This window comes from Aquarana catesbeiana, linkage group LG07, assembly GCF_042186555.1.
Source record: "Aquarana catesbeiana isolate 2022-GZ linkage group LG07, ASM4218655v1, whole genome shotgun sequence".
NCBI lineage: Eukaryota > Metazoa > Chordata > Amphibia > Anura > Ranidae > Aquarana > Aquarana catesbeiana.
In genome coordinates this window covers 341,245,578-341,265,776 of record NC_133330.1, presented here as the reverse complement: position 1 = coordinate 341,265,776, position 20,199 = coordinate 341,245,578, and the positions used below count along the sequence as shown (strand labels likewise).

At 47.1% G+C, this 20,199-nt stretch overlaps 1 protein-coding gene across 1 annotated transcript in view; it reads right to left on the bottom strand.

The window, feature by feature from the left end:
• Positions 1–16,301: 16,301 nt before the first annotated feature.
• The window catches only part of IPP (intracisternal A particle-promoted polypeptide), a gene marked incomplete in the record, with an annotated part of 14,413 nt that continues 10,515 nt past the window's right edge, over positions 16,302–20,199 (bottom strand). The window contains 1 exon segment of the mRNA XM_073593928.1: positions 16,302–18,661. Within this exon segment, the coding sequence (XP_073450029.1) occupies positions 18,437–18,661 (225 nt within the window).

Sequence of the window (20,199 nt, the reverse complement as noted above, 5' to 3'; positions counted from 1 at the left end):
AAAGTGCCCGCGCATGCGCAGTATGGAAGGGCACTCCAGCTGATTTCCAAATCAGCTGGCGTGATGTCACCATGACGCACATGTGCACATCATAGGAAGCTTTATCCGACGGGAGATACCATTTGATGGGCAGAATTTAAACCTATGCAAAGAGCGGAGGGAGACCGTAGTTGTCAGATTGTGCCTCGCTGTTGAGGGGCGGGTTTACAATGTGCTCAAGGCCGGGTTTTGTCTGTGTTGCCCGGCGGGTTCGGTGTATTGAACGGCGGGTTTGTGTCTAAGGGAGAGTTGCAGCACAGACAAAACCCGCCCTGCAACACACCCACAACCCACCCTTCAACACGCCCACAACCCGCCCTTCAACACGCCCACAACCCGCCCTTCAACACACCCACAACCAGCCCTGCAACACAGAGAAAACCCGCCCTTTAACACACCCACAACCCGCCCTGCAACACAGAGAAAACCCGCCCTTTAACACACCCACAACCCGCCCTGCAACACACCCACAACCCGCCCTGCAACACAGAGAAAACCCGCTCTTTAACACACCCACAACCCACCCTTCAACACGCCCACAACCCGCCCTTCAACACACCCACAACCAGCCCTGCAACACAGAGAAAACCCGCCCTTTAACACACCCACAACCCGCCCTGCAACACAGAGAAAACCCGCCCTTTAACACACCCACAACCCGCCCTGCAACACACCCACAACCCGCCCTGCAACACAGAGAAAACCCGCTCTTTAACACACCCACAACCCACCCTTCAACACGCCCACAACCCGCCCTTCAACACACCCACAACCAGCCCTGCAACACAGAGAAAACCCGCCCTTTAACACACCCACAACCCGCCCTGCAACACAGAGAAAACCCGCCCTTTAACACACCCACAACCCGCCCTGCAACACACCCACAACCCGCCCTGCAACACAGAGAAAACCCGCTCTTTAACACACCCACAACCCGCCCTGCAACACACCCACAACCCGCCCTGCAACACAGAGAAAACCCGCTCTTTAACACACCCACAACCCGCCCTGCAACACACCCACAACCCGCCCTTCAACACAGAGAAAACCCGCCCTTCAACACAGAGAAAACCCGCCCTTTAACACACCCACAACCTGCCCTGCAACACACCCACAACCCGCCCTTCAACACAGAGAAAACCCGCCCTTTAACACACCCACAACCCGCCCTGCAACACACCCACAACCCGCCCTTCAACACACCCACAACCCGCCCTTCAACACAGACAAAACCCGCCCTTCAACACAGACAAAACCCGCCCTTCAACACACCCACAACCCGCCCTTCAACACAGACAAAACCCGCCCTTCAACACAGACAAAACCCGCCCTTCAACACACCCACAACCCGACCAGCAACACACCCACAACCCGACCTGCAACACACCCACAACCCGACCTGCAACACACCCACAACCCGCCCTTCAACACGCCCACAACCCGACCTTCAACACGCCCACAACCCGCCCTTCAACACGCCCACAACCCGCCCTTCAACACGCCCACAACCCGCCCTTCAACACGCCCACAACCCGCCCTTCAACACGCCCACAACCCGCCCTTCAACACGCCCACAACCCGACCTGCAACACACCCACAACCTGCCCTTCAACACGCCCACAACCCGCCCTTCAACACACCCACAACCCGCCCTTCAACACACCCACAACCCGCCCTTCAACACAGACAAAACCCGCCCTTCAACACGCCCACAACCCACCCTTCAACACGCCCACAACCCGCCCTTCAACACAGACAAAACCCGCCCTTCAACACACCCACAACCCGACCTACAACCCGCCCTGCAACACACCCACAACCTGCCCTTCAACACGCCCACAACCCGCCCTGTAACACGCCCACAACCCGCCCTGTAACACGCCCACAACCCACCCTTCAACATGCCCACAACCCGCCCTGCAACACACCCACAACTCGCCCTGCACCAGCGAGGCTCAATCTGACAACTACGGTCTCCCTCCGCTCTTTGCATAGCTTTCAATTCTTCCCGTCAAATGGTATCTCACGTCGAAAAATGCTTCCAATGATGTGCGCGTCATGGTGACGTCACGCCAGCTGATCGGGAAATCAGCCGGTGTGCCCTTCCGTACTGCGCATGCGCGGGCACTTTTCGAAGGAGGGCACTATTCGATAGAACACCGGCAACAAAAAATTCTGAAAAAAAAAAAAAAGACCGTTTGAGTTTGGTATGGATTTTAAGGGGAACCCCATGGCAAGATAAAAAAATAAAAAAATGGCGGACAATTCGAATTGTTCAGAAAATTTGGAATTCATTAGAAAACAAATATACGAAAAAAAATTCATTACCATTTCGTTCGGAGATTTGGATACATCCGAATCTCCAAAATAACCAAACATTTGTCCGAATTTATATTCGGACCTAAATGAATTTCACGTGTCTAATGTTTTCTAAGAGCAGAGACCCTGTAGAATAAAATAGTGGTCGCACAGTTTGCGGTTATTTATCACACTAAAATGAATTTCAGTGCAAACACACACAATAGAATTTTTTTTTTTTTCTTTGGGAAAATCTGAAAGATCGGGTTGCATTGAGTAAATGGTTACCAAACATGTCGAGTGTGAAATTTGCGCACATCTGTGGAGTCTCAAAAGAACTTTGGGACCCGAAATCCTCCATATGCAGTGCTTTGGATGTCTTTACATGTCATCAGTTTAGAGTTTACTGTGAATCGAGTCCCTACAATGATTGCCGTCACTCCAACATTCCCGGCGATACTTCACAGGTGGAACAACTGACGCTTCCTGATTGGTTATAACAGTTCAATAACTGCAACAACAATAAAAATACTCATTGATCCTGCCAGTAATCTTGCGAGCTGATCATTTCCTGTACTGTCTGCCTGTGCTGCAGGGTTACTAATTACACCTTCCCCAGCTATTTGAGGACTACAGAACACCTTCCCTCCTTTGTTATGGAGAAGAAGAGAAGGGGGGGAGGTGTTCTGTAGACACCCTAGGACAGGAAGTGTATTAGTGGCAGTAAAGAGGTAAAACTCAAGCAGCCAGCAAATCTAAAACTGGTAAGCCTCAACAGTACACTAAATGTAAGTGGTATAATTCACCTGGGTGGACTGTGTGGCAGAGCTGTATAAATCTCAGGGCTGGATTGACAAAAATTCAATTTCTTTGGCAGGTAAACCGGCTCCCACATATATACACTGCTCAAATAAATGAAAGGAACACTTTCATTTATTTGAAAGAATACAAGAGAAAAAACATCAGATCTCAATGGTGAAAAATCTCATGCTGGATATCTATACTGGTATGGACTGGGTAATATGTTGGGATCTATACTGGTATGGACTGGGTAATATGTTGGGATCTATACTGGTATGGACTGGGTAATGTGTTAGGATCTATACTGGTATGGACTGGGTAATGTGTTGGGATCTATACTGGTATGGACTGGATAATGTGTTGGGATCTATACTGGTATGGACTGGGTAATGTGTTGGGATCTATACTGGTATGGACTGGGTGATGTGTTGGGATCTATACTGGTATGGACTGGGTGATGTGTTGGGATATATACTGGTATGGACTGGGTGATGTGTTAGGATCTATACTGGTATGGACTGGGTGATGTGTTGGGATATATACTGGTATGGACTGGGTGATGTGTTAGGATCTATACTGGTATGGACTGGGTGATGTGTTGGGATATATACTGGTATGGACTGGGTGATGTGTTAGGATCTATACTGGTATGGACTGGGTGATGTGTTGGGATATATACTGGTATGGACTGGGTAATGTGTTGGGATATATACTGGTATGGACTGGGTGATGTGTTAGGATCTATACTGGTATGGACTGGGTGATGTGTTGGGATATATACTGGTATGGACTGGGTGATGTGTTGGGATATATACTGGTATGGACTGGGTGATGTGTTAGGATCTATACTGGTATGGACTGGGTGATGTGTTGGGATATATACTGGTATGGACTGGGTGATGTGTTGGGATATATACTGGTATGGACTGGGTGATGTGTTAGGATCTATACTGGTATGGACTGGGTGATGTGTTGGGATATATACTGGTATGGACTGGGTGATGTGTTAGGACCTATACTGGTGTTATGGAAATGATTAAGAGCTCCAATCGAGCCCAAGGTTATCTGCTGCTGTCTCTAATTTTGAAAGTGTTGATATGCATGCATATAAAAGTAAACACTCTGAGACACGCTCAGTATCGTTACTGTTACACTTCTAATTTATTCAAGGCGGTGTTAATGTTTTATACACACAAATACGTCATTGCTATGTTAGTCTAATAGGTACATCTCATTGGTTAAGATAGTAAAGAAGATGGAGAATTTTCATAACGAGGTTTGGCTCTCTTTGGTTTTATCTTCAGTTCCGCGTTCTTCTGATGTGTGGGATGTAGGGGGTACCCGCCATCTTGAGAAAATATAGAAACAGAGCAAACCTGTATACTTATATAATGAGTAAGGAGAAAAATATGTATGCACATAAGAAAATAGACATTTTCAGATTACTATTATTATTATCTACATCACATTTCTTCACAATCCCCCCTAAAATGACTATTTTCTCTTTTCTGTCCCTAATACTAAAGGTCCCACTTTGGCCTGGCCCTTCTCCTCAGCAACTCTTTTTGGCTGTATATAGAATTGGGCAGTAACTGTTCACTTCCCTCCTCGATACAGCTGGAGAGGTGCAGTCAGGCGCTATCTATCCCTAAAACCCTATAGGATGGTGAGATTATGGACAGGGAGTGACTGTAGAGGAGTGAAGGGTTTGTCATCTTCCATCATAAGGGGGTCCTCTTCTTCTTGGTGGAGAAATGTAGGTGTGCTATTGTCTACAGCCTTGCTCATTAACCTTTTATGAAAGGTAGAATACAGCATACAATCAGGGCTAAAGGAACCAGGATTATTAATACCCTTACCCGTATCTGGGCGAGCACCTTCTGCCACCCACTCATCCAGCTAAAATATTGGTCCCATGGGTCTGTGATACCTGAGTTCTTCTTCAACTCCAGTGACAGATCTTCTAATTTCTTTATAGCTAAAGTAACCTTACCATTTGGGCCAATATTATCAGGAATGTATGTACAACAGGTTCCCGTTTTTTCCTATGATTTTACAAAACACCTCCTTTCCCAGCTAGCACCATGTCTAAGGCCATCCGGTCCTGGAATGTCATGTAGGAAGTGGGGGCTAACTGGTCAGCAATTCGCTGGAGGACACTTTTAGAGTAATTTACAAATCTCTGTTGGTTATAATATGTGTAGTGCCAGGTCACCTAGAGGCTGGGTGACAGATGCACACCGTTGGGATCAGGAGTGCACCGCAAGGTAGTGGACCCTACGGGTGACTGCTGCGGATTGAACCCTGGGAGGTTCAGGAAGCAGGTCTACTGGATCACTGACACAGATGCCACTGGGAGCTAGAGCATAGATTCCCCAGGGCGCGGAGTCTAAGAGCCAGCAGGTGTTCACCAGAGCCTCTAGTGGTGAGGATGGACTGCGCTGCAGTCTGGCTCCAGGTCGCGGCCCCCAGGGTCTCACAGCTCACGCTCACGGTAGACTACAGGAGAAGAGGAAGGAGGGAGCTGGCTGGAACATCAGGGTCACAGGCAAACAGGGATGGCCGGGAACAGGCCAAAGTCGGTAACAGAAATCAGATGTAGGAAACATAGCAAGTACACACAGAGGCTAACACACAGTGGTTGATCAGCACTGCTGGCTTGCAGTGCACAGGTTAATATAGGGTTCCCTGATAGGGCCTGGGGTGGGGCCATGCTTAGAGGAGAGGTTACAAAAGCAGTCAGGTGAGGGTCAGCTGGTCTCTAGAGATGAACACATGGAGACAGGTATGCTGATCGACAAACTCTATTGCATAACCATGACATGTAGTTAATCCAATCTACATTCTTGCTGACAGTTGTTATGGGGATCAAAGACTCAAAACCAGCTTTTACCTGATCCCTGGCTTTAAACTCATCAGGGACCCCCCTTGTAACCCCTATGACATGTATGTATACATGAGGATCAAAGCTTCCGGAGAGAGCTGCTCGCTTCCTCCTCTGACTGTGTGCTGGGTCAGTGTATGTATCAGGGGTATCTTTGGTTAGGATATGGGGCTTTCTATTTTCATCTTTTTTGTCTAATGCACTCTGTGGTCGCCCAGTCTGGCCCTGGGTTTCAACCCACTGGCCCCCACAGAAACCACAACTCTGTCCCCAGTAACTGTCTGTGTGGCATACATATATGTCCTTACCGTCAGGGATATCACTGTACCAATGGCATCACCATGAAGGGTCAAACGGACAAGGTACTATGTCACAGTAATCTAAGGTAAAGGTGGTCACATGTGTACCTGAAGAGTTACACTAAAACGTCATTATGTTATCATTTTTGTGATGGCCACCTCCTGGGCCCCTCCCCCCTAGATCAAACAGAAAAAGGATATGCAGCACCCGAAAACACGCTCTCCTGCAGTGATAAGCGTGCATTCAGGTGTTCTTCCTGGCCAACTTGACTGAGGTAGCTGTGGTCACCAAAACTTGGAATGGACCATCATAACTTGGCTCAAGGATCTCCAGACAGTAGTTGGTGTGTTCCTGTATCTAATTCAGGATCTGGAATGGAAGAAAACACCTGGACATGCATTCAGGTTAATTCTCGTGATAATGTGGTTAAATAATTAGTCAACACATCAGACTGTAACTGTAACTGTTGTAGAAAGTAACAACCAAGTCTGGGAGCTGAACCAAACAAAATTTCATAAGGGGATAGGGCATGTTTCCCCTGGGGGTGTGTCTGACACTGAACAGGGCAATGGGCTAACTGTCTGGCCAACTCATGTTAGTCTCTTGGGCCAGCTTTAACATCCTGTTTTTAGTGTCCCATTCATCCTTTCTACCTTCCCGCTACTTTGAGGGTGGTATGGGATGTGTAGTGCCAACTGAACCCCCAGTGCTGCCCAAATCTCTTTTGTAAGGGTTGTTGTTAGGGCTGGTCCCTGATCTCTCAATATCACCTCTGGGACCCCAAATCTACATACTATCTCACTCAGTAGTTTCTTAGCTGTGGTCCTGGCAGTCATGACCACTTCCACTAGGGCGTATTTGAATCTGCCACTTCTTGGCACTTGAGAATGATCAATTTGCAGTAGCGACACCAACCTCTATAGGGACCAGGGATGGCCTCATGCTACCAGTAGCGACACCAACCTCTATAGGGACCAGGGATGGCCTCATGCTACCAGTAGTGACACCAGCCTCTATAGGGTCCAGGTATGGCCTCATGCTACCAGTAGTGACACCAACCTCTATAGGGTCCAGGTATGGCCTCATGCTACTAGTAGTGACACTGACCCTAGCCAAATACAAAACTAGTGAAAATCAGTCAGAAAAGATAAGTAGGGGGAAAAAAAATGTCGGTGGCCTCCACCTGTAAAACCATTCCTGTTTTGGATGAGGACCCTACAAAAGGGACACAAGTATCCCCGGGTACATAGGGACTTTATGGGCGGACAGAAAGAAGATCATGTATCATAAAATATCATTTATTTAGAAAAGTTATTTTGTTTTAAAACACACGTGTAATAAAAAAACATAGCAGCAGTTTGTACAGTACATTTATATGACAAGACAGAAAAGGCTCATAATGAGTTATTACAAATTCAGAATATATACCGGGGGGGTACTTGTGTCCCTTTTGTAGGGTCCTTATCTAACAAATGCTTGGGATGTTGGCAACACTTTAGTGAGAATATAAATAATAATTCTCCTTGTGGTGCACCACTTAGGCCACCACTCACCACTCCGACTAATGTCGCATGACGTGTGAAATTCAATGTTTCCCTATGGGAGCCGTCCTAACTGGTCCGACACAAGTCGTTCCGACTTTAGAAATGCTCCCTGTACTACTTTGGTCCGACTTTGATCCTACTTCAGCCCATTGACAATCATTGAAGTCGGATCAAAGTCGGATCCTTGTCCTAACCATCCGACTTTGGCATCCGACATTGTGTTATTTCTTGCCCCCTGCTATAGCCCCTCCCATTGTGTGTTAGTTTTCGAGTGATGACCACGCCCCCTAAAACGTCACAGTCCCAGCATGCCCAGGGACTGTGATGGCATAAGGGGGCAGGGTCACCACCTATATAAGTCAGAGCGGAGCGCCCAGAGTGCATTCCAGCCGGAGAGAGCGTCGTGTCAACATCAGAAGAAGAGGAGAGGGCAGAAGACCGAAGACCGAAGACCGGGCTCCTCCGCTATAGCAAAAGAGCGGCAAAAGAGCAGAAGATAGCGGAGGAGCCTGGCATAAGACCCGGAGAGCGCGAAGAACCGGAGAGACCCCTGAAGTCGGAAGAAGACCCCCGAAGCCGGAAGAAGACCCCCGGAGCTGTCTAATAAATTACTTTAAAAATCTGTTTTTTTTTTAATTGACACTTTTTCCCTAGGTGAATGGGTAGGGGTACGATATGCCCCATACTCATTCACATAGGGTGGGGGCCGGGATCTGGGGGCCCCCTTATTAATGGGGGCTCCCGGATTCCGATAAGCCCCCCGCCCGCAGACCCCGACAACCAACGGCCAGGGTTGTTGGGAAAAGGCCCTTGTCCTCATCAACATGGGGATAAGGTGCTTTGGGGTGGGGGGGCCACAGCGCGCCCCCTCCCCCAAGGCACCAACACCCCAATGTTGAGGGCATGCGGCCTGGTACGGTTCAGGAGGGGGGGGCGCTCGCTCGTCCCCACCCCCATTCCTGACCGGCCGGGCTGCGTGCTCGGATAAGGGTCTGGTATGGACTGGCGGGGACCCCCACACCGTTTTTTCGGCGTAGGGGGTTCCCCTCAAGGTCCATACCAGACCTAAGGGCCTGGTATGCTCTTGGGGGGGGAACCCATGCCGGTTTTTTATTTAAAATTTGGCGCGGAGTTCCTCCTCAAGATCATCTGAGCACAAGTCGCGTGCCGAAGTCGGATCATGCGAAATGGCGATCCGACTTTGATCTGACTTCAATTATAGTCAATAGGCTGAAGTAGGATCAAAGTCGGACCAAAGTAGTACAGGGAGCATTTTTAAAGTCGGAACGACATGCTGGGACTGTGACGTTTTAGGGGGCGTGGTCATCACCCGATGACCACGCCCCCTCATGCAGTCACAGTCCCAGCATGCCCAGGGACTGTGACGGCATAAGGGGGCGGGGTCACCGCCTATATAAGTCAGAGCTGAGCGCCCAGAGTGCATTCCAGCCAGAGAGAGCGTCGTGTCAACATCAGAAGAAGAGAAGAGGGCAGAAGGCAGAAGGCAGAAGACCGGGCTCCTCCGCTATAGCAAAAGAGCAGAAGATAGTGGAGGAGCCCGGCAGAAGAACCGGAGAGCGCGGAAAAGAACCGGAGAGACCCCCGAAGAGAAGAAGGCCCCCGGAGCTGTCTAATAAATTACTTTAAAAATCTGTGTAGTGTTTTTTTTTTAATTGACACTTTTTTCCTCCAGGTGAATGGGTAGGGGTACGATGTACCCGATACCCATTCACATAGGGTGGGGGGCCGGGATCTGGGGGACACCCTTATTAAAGGGGGCTCCCGGATTCCGATAAGCCCCCCGCCCGCAGACCCCGACAACCAACGGCCAGGGTTGTCGGGAAGAGGCCCTTGTCCTCATCAACATGGGGACAAGGTGCTTTCGGGTGGGGGGGAGGGCGCAGCGCGCCCCCCTCCCCAAGGCACTAACCCCCCATGTTGAGGGCATGCGGCCTGGTACGGTTCAGGAGGGGGCGCTCGCTCGTCCCCACCCCCATTCCTGACCGGCCGGGCTGCGTGCTCGGATAATGGTCTGGTATGGATTGGGGGGGACCCCCACGCCGTTTTTTCGGCGTAGGGGATTCCCCTCAAGGTCCATACCAGACCTAAGGGCCTGGTATGCTCTTGGGGGGGGACCCATGCCAGTTTTTTATTTAAAATTTGGCGCAGAGTTCCCCCTCAAGATCATCTGAGCACAAGTCGCGTGCCGAAGTCGGATCATGCGAGACAGCGATCCAATTTTAATGATAGTCAATGGGCTGAAGTAGGATCAAAGTAGTACCGGGAGCATTTCTAAAGTCGGAACGACTTGTGTCGGACCAGTTAGGACGGCTCCCATAGGGAAACATTGAATTTCACACATCATGCGACATGAGCTCCCAATGTCGGAGCGTTTGTCGGACCAGTTTGAACCCGGCCTGATACCTACCTGACCAGATCAATATTCCAGGAGTTTCATTGACTTGATGCTTTACTCTGATTAAAAAATGTTCCTTTCATTTTTTTTTTTTTTTTTTGAGCAGTGTATTTCATGTGGAACTACAGCCAGATATAGGAGATCTTTTTATATCAGTAATCCATTCATTCAATGTATCCATTGAAAATAATTGAGGGGGGGGGGGGGTGTTGTCTGTCACGGGTAAATCACCTCCCACATACAGGCACATCTCATAAAATTAGAATATCATCAATAAGTTAATTTATTTCAGTAATCCAATTCAAAAAGTGAAACTCTCATATTATATATAGATGCGTTACACACAGTGATATATTTCAAGCATTTCTTTCTTTTAATTTTGATGATTATGGCTTACAGCGAGTGACACCCCAAATTCAGTATCTCAGAAATTTTAATATTACATAAGACCAATAAAAAAAAAATATTTTTAATACAGAAACATTGGCTTATGCCACGTACACACGACCGGACTTTTCGTCAGACTGAACTCCGAAGGACTTTTCGATGGAGTTCCGACTGGAGTTCCAACGAATCGGACTTGCCTACATACGATCACACCAAAGTCCGATCGTTTCAAATGTGATGATGTACGACCGGACTAGAATAAGGAAGTTTATAGCCGGTAGCCAATAGCTGCCCTAGCGTCGTTTTTTGTCCTTTGGACTAGCATACAGACGAACTGATTTTTTGATCGGACTCGAGTCCGTCGGAAAGATTTGAAACATCTTCTATTTCTAAAGTCAGACAGATTTTTCGACAGAAAAGGTCCAATGAAGCCCACACGCGATCGAATTGTCCGACGGATTCGTTCCGTTGGACCAGTTTGTTCGAAAAGTCCGGTCATGTGTACACGGCATTAGTGAGAAGTCTGTCCATGTACAGTATAGTATGCATCCAATACTTGGTTGGGGCTCCTTTTGCATGAATTACGGCATCAATGCGGTGTGGCATGGAGGAGATCAGCCTGTGGCACTGCTGAGGTGTTATGGTCAGGAAGGTCAGGTTGCTCTGATAGCGGCCTTCAGCTCGTCTGCATTGTTGGGTCTGGTGTCTCTCATCTTCCTCTTGACAATACTCCACAGATTCTCTATGGGGTTTAGGTCAGGTGAGTTTGCTGGCCAATCAAGCACAGTGATCCCATCATCATGTGACCAGGTATTGGTAGTTTTGGCGGGGTGGGGAGGTGCCAAGTCCTGCTGGAAAATGAAATCAGCATCTCCATAAAGCTGGTCGGCAGAGGGAAGCATGAAGTGCTCTAGAATTTCCTGCTAGAGGGGTGCACTGACTTTGGACTTGATAAAACACAGAGGACCAACACCAGCAGATGACACGGCCCCCCAAATCATCACTGACTGTGGAAAATGATGCATTTCATTTGGAAATCGCGGTCCCGGTGTCTGGAGGAGTGGAGAGGCACAGAATCCAAGTTGCATGAGGTCCAGTGTGAAGTTTCCACAGTCAGTGATGATTTGGGGGGCCGTGTCATCTGCTGGTGTTGGTCCTCCTGTGTTTTATCAAGTCCAAAGTCAGCGCAGCCCTCTACCAGGAAATTCTAGAGCACTTCATACTTCCCTCTGCTGACCAGATTTATGGAGATGCTGATTTCATTTTCCAGCAGGACTTGGCACCTCCCACACTGCCAAAAGAACCAATGCCTGGTCACATGATGATGGGATCACTGTGCTTGATTGCCCAGCAAACTCACCTGACCTAAACCCCATAGATAATCTGTGGGGTATTGTCAAGAGGAAGATGAGGGACACCAGACAATGCAGACAAGCTGAAGGGCGCTATCAGAGCAACCTGACCTTCCATAACACCTCAGCAGTGCCCCAGGTTGATCTCCTCCATGCCACGCCGCATTGATGCCGTAATTCATGCAAAAAAAAACGCAGACCAAGTATTGAGTGTATACTATACTGTACATGGACAGACTTCTCACTAAGCCAACATTTCTGTATTAAAAATCCTTTTTTTTTATTGTTCTTATGTAATATTCTAATTTTCTGAGATACTGAATTTTGGGGTGTCACTCGCTGTAAGCCATAATCATCAAAATTAAAAGAAAAAAAAAAAATGCTTGAAATATATCACTCTGTGTGTAACACATCGAGATAAAATATACGAGTTTCACTTTTTGAATTGAATTACTGAAATAAATTACCTTTTGATGATATTCTAATTGTATGAGATGACCCTGTATCTATTTCATCTGTTTTTACATGTTTGTCTGGAGTTCAGCATTAAAGCGGAGCTACAGGAAAAAACAAGACCCCTTTCACACTGGGACGGTGCAGGCGTTAGCGGTAAAGCGTTACCAGTTGGGCGCTTTTAACCCTCCTTTAGCGGCCGAGGAAAGGGTTAATAGCGCCCATTTTGCGGCGCTTCCCATTCATTTCAATGAGCAGGGGCGGTGGAGGAGCGGTGTATACCCCGCCCCCAATATGCTGCTTGCAGGACTTTTTTTCCTGTCCTACAAGTGCACCGCCTCAGTGTGAAGGTACTCGGGCTCTCACATTGGGGTGACTCGAGAGATGCTTTTCAGGTCCCATTTACACCTCTCCATGATATGGGGGGGATGGGTCTGTCACATGTAAACCAGCCCCCGCAGATATATTTTATCTGTATTTATAGGTTTGCCTGGAGTTCAGTGTTAAAGGGGAACTACAGGCAAATATAAGACTCAGTTATACCAGTCATCCATTCATTAAAAAAACAACCAAAAAAAAAATTCACAGTTCATTAACAATATTCCATGAGGGGGGGTGAGTTAGTTACGGGTAAACCAGCAAGATATGAGACCCATTCAAACCAGTCATCCATTCATTAAAAATAAAAATACAAAATGTTAAAAATGGAGTTGCAGTTCAGTGAGTAAAATAACTATTTGATCTCCTACCAACCAACAATAATTCTGCCCCCCACAGACTGGCTCCAGTAGGTTCTCATGTGGTGCACAGATTAGTCCTGTCAATGTAAGAAGGTTCTCCTAACGACAACTCGTTATGTGTATAAAAGACACCTGTCCACAGAATCTCTTTCCATCCAAACCTCACCATCATGGGGAAGATCAAAGATCTGTCAGAGGATGTCAGGGAGAAGATTGTAGACCTGCACAAGGCTGGAATGGGCTACAAGACCATCAGCAAGAAGCTTGGTGAAAGGAACACAACTGTTGGAGAGATCATTCGCAAATGGAAGAACTATAAAAATAACCATCAATCGCCCTCCGTCTGGAGCTCCATGCAAGGTTTCACCTCATGGGGTGAGGATGGTCATGAGAAAAGTGAGGGATCCGCCCAGAACTACACGGGAGGAGCTTGTGAATGACCTCAAGGCAGTTGGGACCACAGTCACCAAACAAATCATTGGTAACACAATACGCCACCATGGATCGAAATCCTGCAACGCCCGCAAGATCCCCCTCCTCAGGAAGACACATGTAGAGGAACGTCTGAAGTTTGCCAATGAACATCTAAATGATTCAGAGAAGGATCAGGAGAAGGTGATGTGGTCAGATGAGACCAAAATTGAGTTCTTTGACATTAACTCGACCCACCGTGTTTGGAGGAAGAAAAATGCTGACTATGACCCTAAGAACACCATCCCTACAGTCAAGCATGGAGGTGGAAACATGAGGCTTTGGGGCTATTTATCTTCTAAATGTACAGGCTGACTTTACCACATTGAGGGGCCAATGGACGGGGCCATGTATTGTAAGATCTTGAATGGGAACCTTCTTCCCTCAGCCAGAACACTGAAGATGGGTCATGGATGGGTCTTCCAGCATGACAATGACCCAAAACATACCGCCAAGGCAACAAAGGGGTGGCTCAAGAAGAACCACATTAAGGTCATAGAGTGGCCTAATCAGACTCCAGACCTTAATCCTATAGAAAATGTATGGAGGGAGCGGAAACTTTGAGTTGCCAAGAAACCTTAAGGATTTATAGAAGATCTGTGAAGAAGAGTGGACCAAAATCCCTCCTGAGATGTGTGCAAACCTGATCACCAACTACAAGAAACATCTGACCTCTGTGATCGCCAACAAGGGTTTCTCCACCAACTACTAAGTTATGTTTTGCTTGGGGATCAAATACTTATTTTACTCACTGAACTGCAACTTAATTTATAACATTTGTATTGTGTGTTTTTTATCTGGATAATTGGTTAATATTGTGGAGCCAGAATTATTGTTGGTTGTAGGGGATCAAATACTGTATATTCTGTCTCTATCATTTAAAATACACCTATGGTAAACATTTTAGACCCTTCATTTCTTTGTAAGCGGGCAAACATGTTTGCCCACTTACAAAGAAATTAAAGGGTCTAAAATTTTTCCCGTAGGTGTATTTTAAATGATAGAGACAGAATATATTCTGCAGGAGATCAAACCATATTTTTTCCCTCTGTACACCATTCATAAAAAAAATAAAAATAAAACATTCAGGGCCAGTTGAAACCCTTCCATTATATTTGGGGGGGGGGGGGGGGCTCCCATATACGGTATTTATTTATCTGTGCATTGGGATATCTGCCTGGAGTTCAGTGTTAAAACAGAACTACAGACAGATATACAGTACAGTATGAGACCCATTCATACCAGTCATCCATTCATTAAAACATTCAGTACCCATTCACACCTTTCCATGTTGGGGGAGGAGTTTGTCATCGATCGATGGTGCGGAATTACACCACAATTACAGTTTATCATCGTCCCGGCCGTGCACAAACACCAGTCCGGAGTCATTATCATATTACTTCCATATAATCTTTATTACAAAATCTCATCACAATATAAAGTGTCCGGGTTTACTATTCAAAAAGAGATATTTTTACACCTCCATTTCCAATAAATAAAACTACATCTGATAATTCGATCGTCGTCGTGTAACATTTCCCTGTCAGTCCCATGACAGCTGAGCGGGTCTCCGGAGGCAGGAAGTGATCTGTAACGTTTTTTTTCTGGGGTCACGCTGTGGTTAAATGCCAATCTTCCAGCAGATGATATACAAAGTGTCAGATCTTTCCCAAAGAGCCGGAGGGAGTAACAAGCCCTGATATCCTTCAGGAAGCGGGAACTATTGGAGGCCCATTTATACCGATAATCCATTCATTAAAAAAATGTTAAAAATCAGCAGAAATATTCTATGTTATTTAGACACCGCAAATGCGTTTGCAAAGCGCACCGGTGACCCGGCTCCTGAAATTTCTGGAGATTCAGGTACAGAACCTTCTCTGCCAGGCAAATCACACCGAAAATGTGTCCTCGGTGCTGACCCCGCCGGACCCCACCGCTGCCAGAATGGGGAAGATCGCATGAAGAGCGCCAACCTACAAAGTGGGTCCAAGGGAACCTTAAAGGGGTTGTAAAGCTTCGTGTTTTTTCACCTTAATGCATCCTATGCATTAAGGTGAAAAAACACCTGTCAGTGACCGGCCCCCCAGCCCCTCCCCCCCGTTTTACTTACCTAAACCCTTGAACTTGTCCTATAGGGACGCGCCTTCTCTCTGCTAGGGGGTTCTTGGCTGTTGATTGGATAGATTGATAGCAGCACAGCCATTGGCTCCCGCTGCTGTCTATCAAATCCAATGACGCGGCCGCCGGGGGGGCGTGGCAGAGTCCTGCATTCGGCGTCTATGGACACCGAATGCTGGACACGGGAGCGCGCACGCAAGATAACTCCCCAGGAGAGCGCTTCTCCCAGGAGGTTATCTGAGACGGGGAGGAGCCGAGACAGCTGCCGACGAACCCCAGAAAAGGAGGGGTAGATAGATAGATAGATAGATAGATAGATAGATAGATAGATATACAAATATCTATCTATCTATCTATAAATATCTATATCTCTCTCTCTCTCTCTCTCTCTCTCTCTCTCTCTCTCTCTCTCTCTCTCTATATATATATATATATATATATATATATATATATATATATATATATATATACACACACATACATACACACACACAGATGTTTATTAGAAAATCCTTTATTGTAATTAATTTAAAGATTTTACACGGATTATGTTGATACATTCTAAAGAGATCACTCCTTGATGTATTTTTGTATTTTTTTATTGTAGCCCAGATGAAGAGGGAGTGTTCAGACCCCTGAAGCACCTTGGAAGTTTCTTTTTTTTTTTTCAGTTTTATTATTATTTATTGAACAATTAAACTTTCTTTGGACTGACTTGTGGGTTGGCGCTCTTCATGCTCTATATTTCTCCTTTTGGTTTCTGGGCACCCCGTCTCACATGAGCTTCCTCACCGGGGGGCCATTGAGCCTTACAAATTGTTTTCCAATATCACAGCACTGGAACCATCGGCATTCCATGAGCCCCTCTGATACCTATTCTGTACCCCACGGCCGTGGGGGTTGATTTACTAAAACTGGAGAGTGCAAAATCTGGCGCAGCTCTGCATAGAAACCAATCACCTTCCAGGTTTTTTTTTTTGTCAAACCTTAATTGAACAAGGTGAAGTTAGACGCTGATTGGCTCCCTTGCACAGCTGAACCAGATTTTGCACTCCCCGGTTTTAGTAAAGCAACCCCTGTAAGTTTTCTCCAGTCCCATCAGCATCTGTCCATAGACAACACTTTCACACCCAACAGACCACCTTGTCCCAAACTGAACCACATAAGCCAGAATTCTAGGCACACGTGAAGCTTATGGCAGCTCAAGAAAACCTATCCTTTGAGATCTATAGGGGGGACGCCATTGCTGACCTCCACTTGAAAATGCTGATTCCCTGGCTGTTTCAGGACAGAGATCAGAGCTTCTGATCTGCATGCTTGTTCCTGGTTGCGACTCTAATTAATGAAGCTGCTGGACAAGCATGACAGCCAGGTAAGTAGTATTTTCAGAAAAATCAGTAATGGCAGCCTTTATACTCGCCTAATAGAGGTTTAAACACATTAAAAGGACCGTTAAAATTTAAAAGGCTACATTGTGTGAAGTAGCGACTGATGCAATTTGTAGAGATGTCAATGTTCTGTATAGTGGTCTACATGTTTGGACTTTGCTGGGCAGCCAATGGCTGAGCTACTCAACAGAGCAACAAATATACACTCAGCTTATTGTTATATCCATAGACATTAGCCTTCCAGCAATCCATTAAGAAGTTCCTTTAAAAAAAAAGAAGTCCTTTCACTTCAGTCCCTGGTACCCCCATGGGGTCATGTGACCAAAACTTGCCCCAATAAGCATCTACCCGCTGTGGTCACAAGACCAGAACGTGCCCCAATCAGCAGCTACCCCCATGGGGTCATATGACCAGAACTTGCCCCAATTGGCAGCTACCCCCATGGGGTCACATGACCAGAACTTGCCCCAATCAGCAGCTACCGACTGGGGTCACAAGACCAGAACGTGCCCCAATCAGCAGCTACCCACTGGGGTCACAAGACCAGAACGTGCCCCAATCAGCAGCTACCCACTGGGGTCACATGACCAGAACTTGCCCCAATCAGCAGCTACCCCCATGGGGTCATATGACCAGAACTTGCCCCAATTGGCAGCTACCCCCATGGGGTCACATGACCAGAACTTGCCCCAATCAGCAGCTACCGACTGGGGTCACAAGACCAGAACTTGCCCCAATCAGCAGCTACCCACTGGGGTCACAAGACCAGAACGTGCCCCAATCAGCAGCTACCCACTGGGGTCACAAGACCAGAACTTGCCCCAATCAGCAGCTACCCACTGGGGTCACAAGACCAGAACGTGCCCCAATCAGCAGCTACCCACTGGGGTCACAAGACCAGAACGTGCCCCAATCAGCAGCTACCCACTGGGGTCACAAGACCAGAACTTGCCCCAATCAGCAGCTACCCACTGGGGTCACATGACCAGAACTTGCCCCAATCAGCAGCTACCCACTGGGGTCACATGACCAGAACTTGCCCCAATCAGCAGCTACCCCCATGGGGTCACAAGACCAGAACTTGCCCCAATCAGCAGCTACCCACTGGGGTCACAAGACCAGAACTTTCCCCAATCAGCAGCTGTCTCCATCTCGCTATACATCTGACCGCTTTCCGCAGTTGGCGTCTGGCGTTATCTGGTCCACGATCCCAGCCACGTCTCCCAAAAATCGGTAAACGGTGTGTCACAAAACGGCCAGGCTGCCCTCGCAGCGGCTGGTGATCATGCTGCCGATCTCAGTCCAGGTGTCCGTGTGCGGGTTGTAAACCTCAACCGAGTCCGAAGTCACCGGGGCGGAGAAATTGTGGAGGATGGCCCTGCCGCCAGCCGCGTAGAGCAGTCCGTTCACGCTGACCACCGATACGCCGGCCCGGGGAAACTTCATCGGTGCCACCTCTGCCCACAGCTCCTACAGCCGAAAATACAAAATGTGAGAACAATCAGACTGTCCGATATCATTCAATCTGTCAGGTGGGAGTTTAGATATTATGAAAGGTCAGGAAAGAAAATTCAGTGGGGAAAATCATTTTTTTGCTCCTCTGCAAATTGTGTAAGTTTTGCCCACTTACAAAGAAATGAAGGGTCTATAATTGTTATCATAGGTGTATTTTATATGATAGAGACGGAATATCAACCAAAAATCCAGAAAAAAAAACACATAAAATAAATGCTTTACAATGATACGGTGGATGAATCCTACTCTGCCACAGTATGTTCCCATGGGGGGGGGGGGGGGGGGGGGCAGGGAATGTACAGTCATCAACCTACTCCTAATTCTTAACAGGCAGAGCAGATTCAACCTAACAAATGGTTTCACAATTAGAATGTTTGTGTCCCTTGTACTCCCCCCCCCCCCCCCCCCTCAATACTCTTCTCCTGGTGGTCCTTAATGATTGTTGTTATTATGGATTGCTCGAACTTCTAGAATGTACATTGCATATCCCCTATTGTATTATCTGTTGTCTGATATCTTACTTTGAAAATCTTAATAAATCATTTGAAATAAAAAAACAAAACAAAAAACAAATGTTATAAATGGAGTTGCAGTTCAGTGAGTAAAATAATTATTTGATCCCCAAGCAAAACATGACGTAGTAGTTGGTGGAGAAACCCTTGTTGGCGATCACAGAGGTCAGACGTTTCTTGTAGTTGGTGATCAGGTTTGCACACATCTCAGGAGGGATTTTGGTCCACTCTTCTTTACAGATCTTCTCTACATTCTTAAGGTTTCTTGGCTGTTGCTTGGCAACTCGAAGTTTCAGCTCCCTCCATACATTTTCTATAGGATTAAGGTCTGGAGACTGGCTAGGCCACTCCATGACCTTAATGTGCTTCTTCTTGAGCCACTCCTTTGTTGCCTTGGCGGTATGTTTTGGGTCATTGTCATGCTGGGAGACCCATCCATGACCCATCTTCAATGTTCTGGCTGAGGGAAGAAGGTTCTCATCCAAGATTTTACAATACATGGCCCCGTCCATTGGCCCCTCAAGGCGGCAAAATCGGCCTGAACCTTTCGCAGAGAAACAGCCCCAAAACATCATGTTTCCACCTCCATGCTTGTCTGTAGGGATGTTGTTCTTAGGGTCATCGTCAGCATTTTTCTTCCTCCAAACACGGAGAGTTGAGTTAATGCCAAAGAGCTCAATTTTGGTCTCATCTGACCATAGAACTTTCTCCCCAATCCTTCTCTGAATCATTTAGATGTTCATTGGCAAACTTCAGACGTTCCTATACATGTGTCTTCCTGAGGAGGGGGACTCGCCGTGTTTGGAGGAAGAAAAATGCTGTCTATGACCCTAAGAACATCATCCCTACAGTCACACATGGAGGTGGAAACATGATGTTTTGGGGCTGTTTGCTAAAGGTACAGGCCGACTTTACCGCATTGAGGGGCCAATGGACGGGGCCATGTATTGTAAGATCTTGGATGAGAACCTTCTTCCCTCA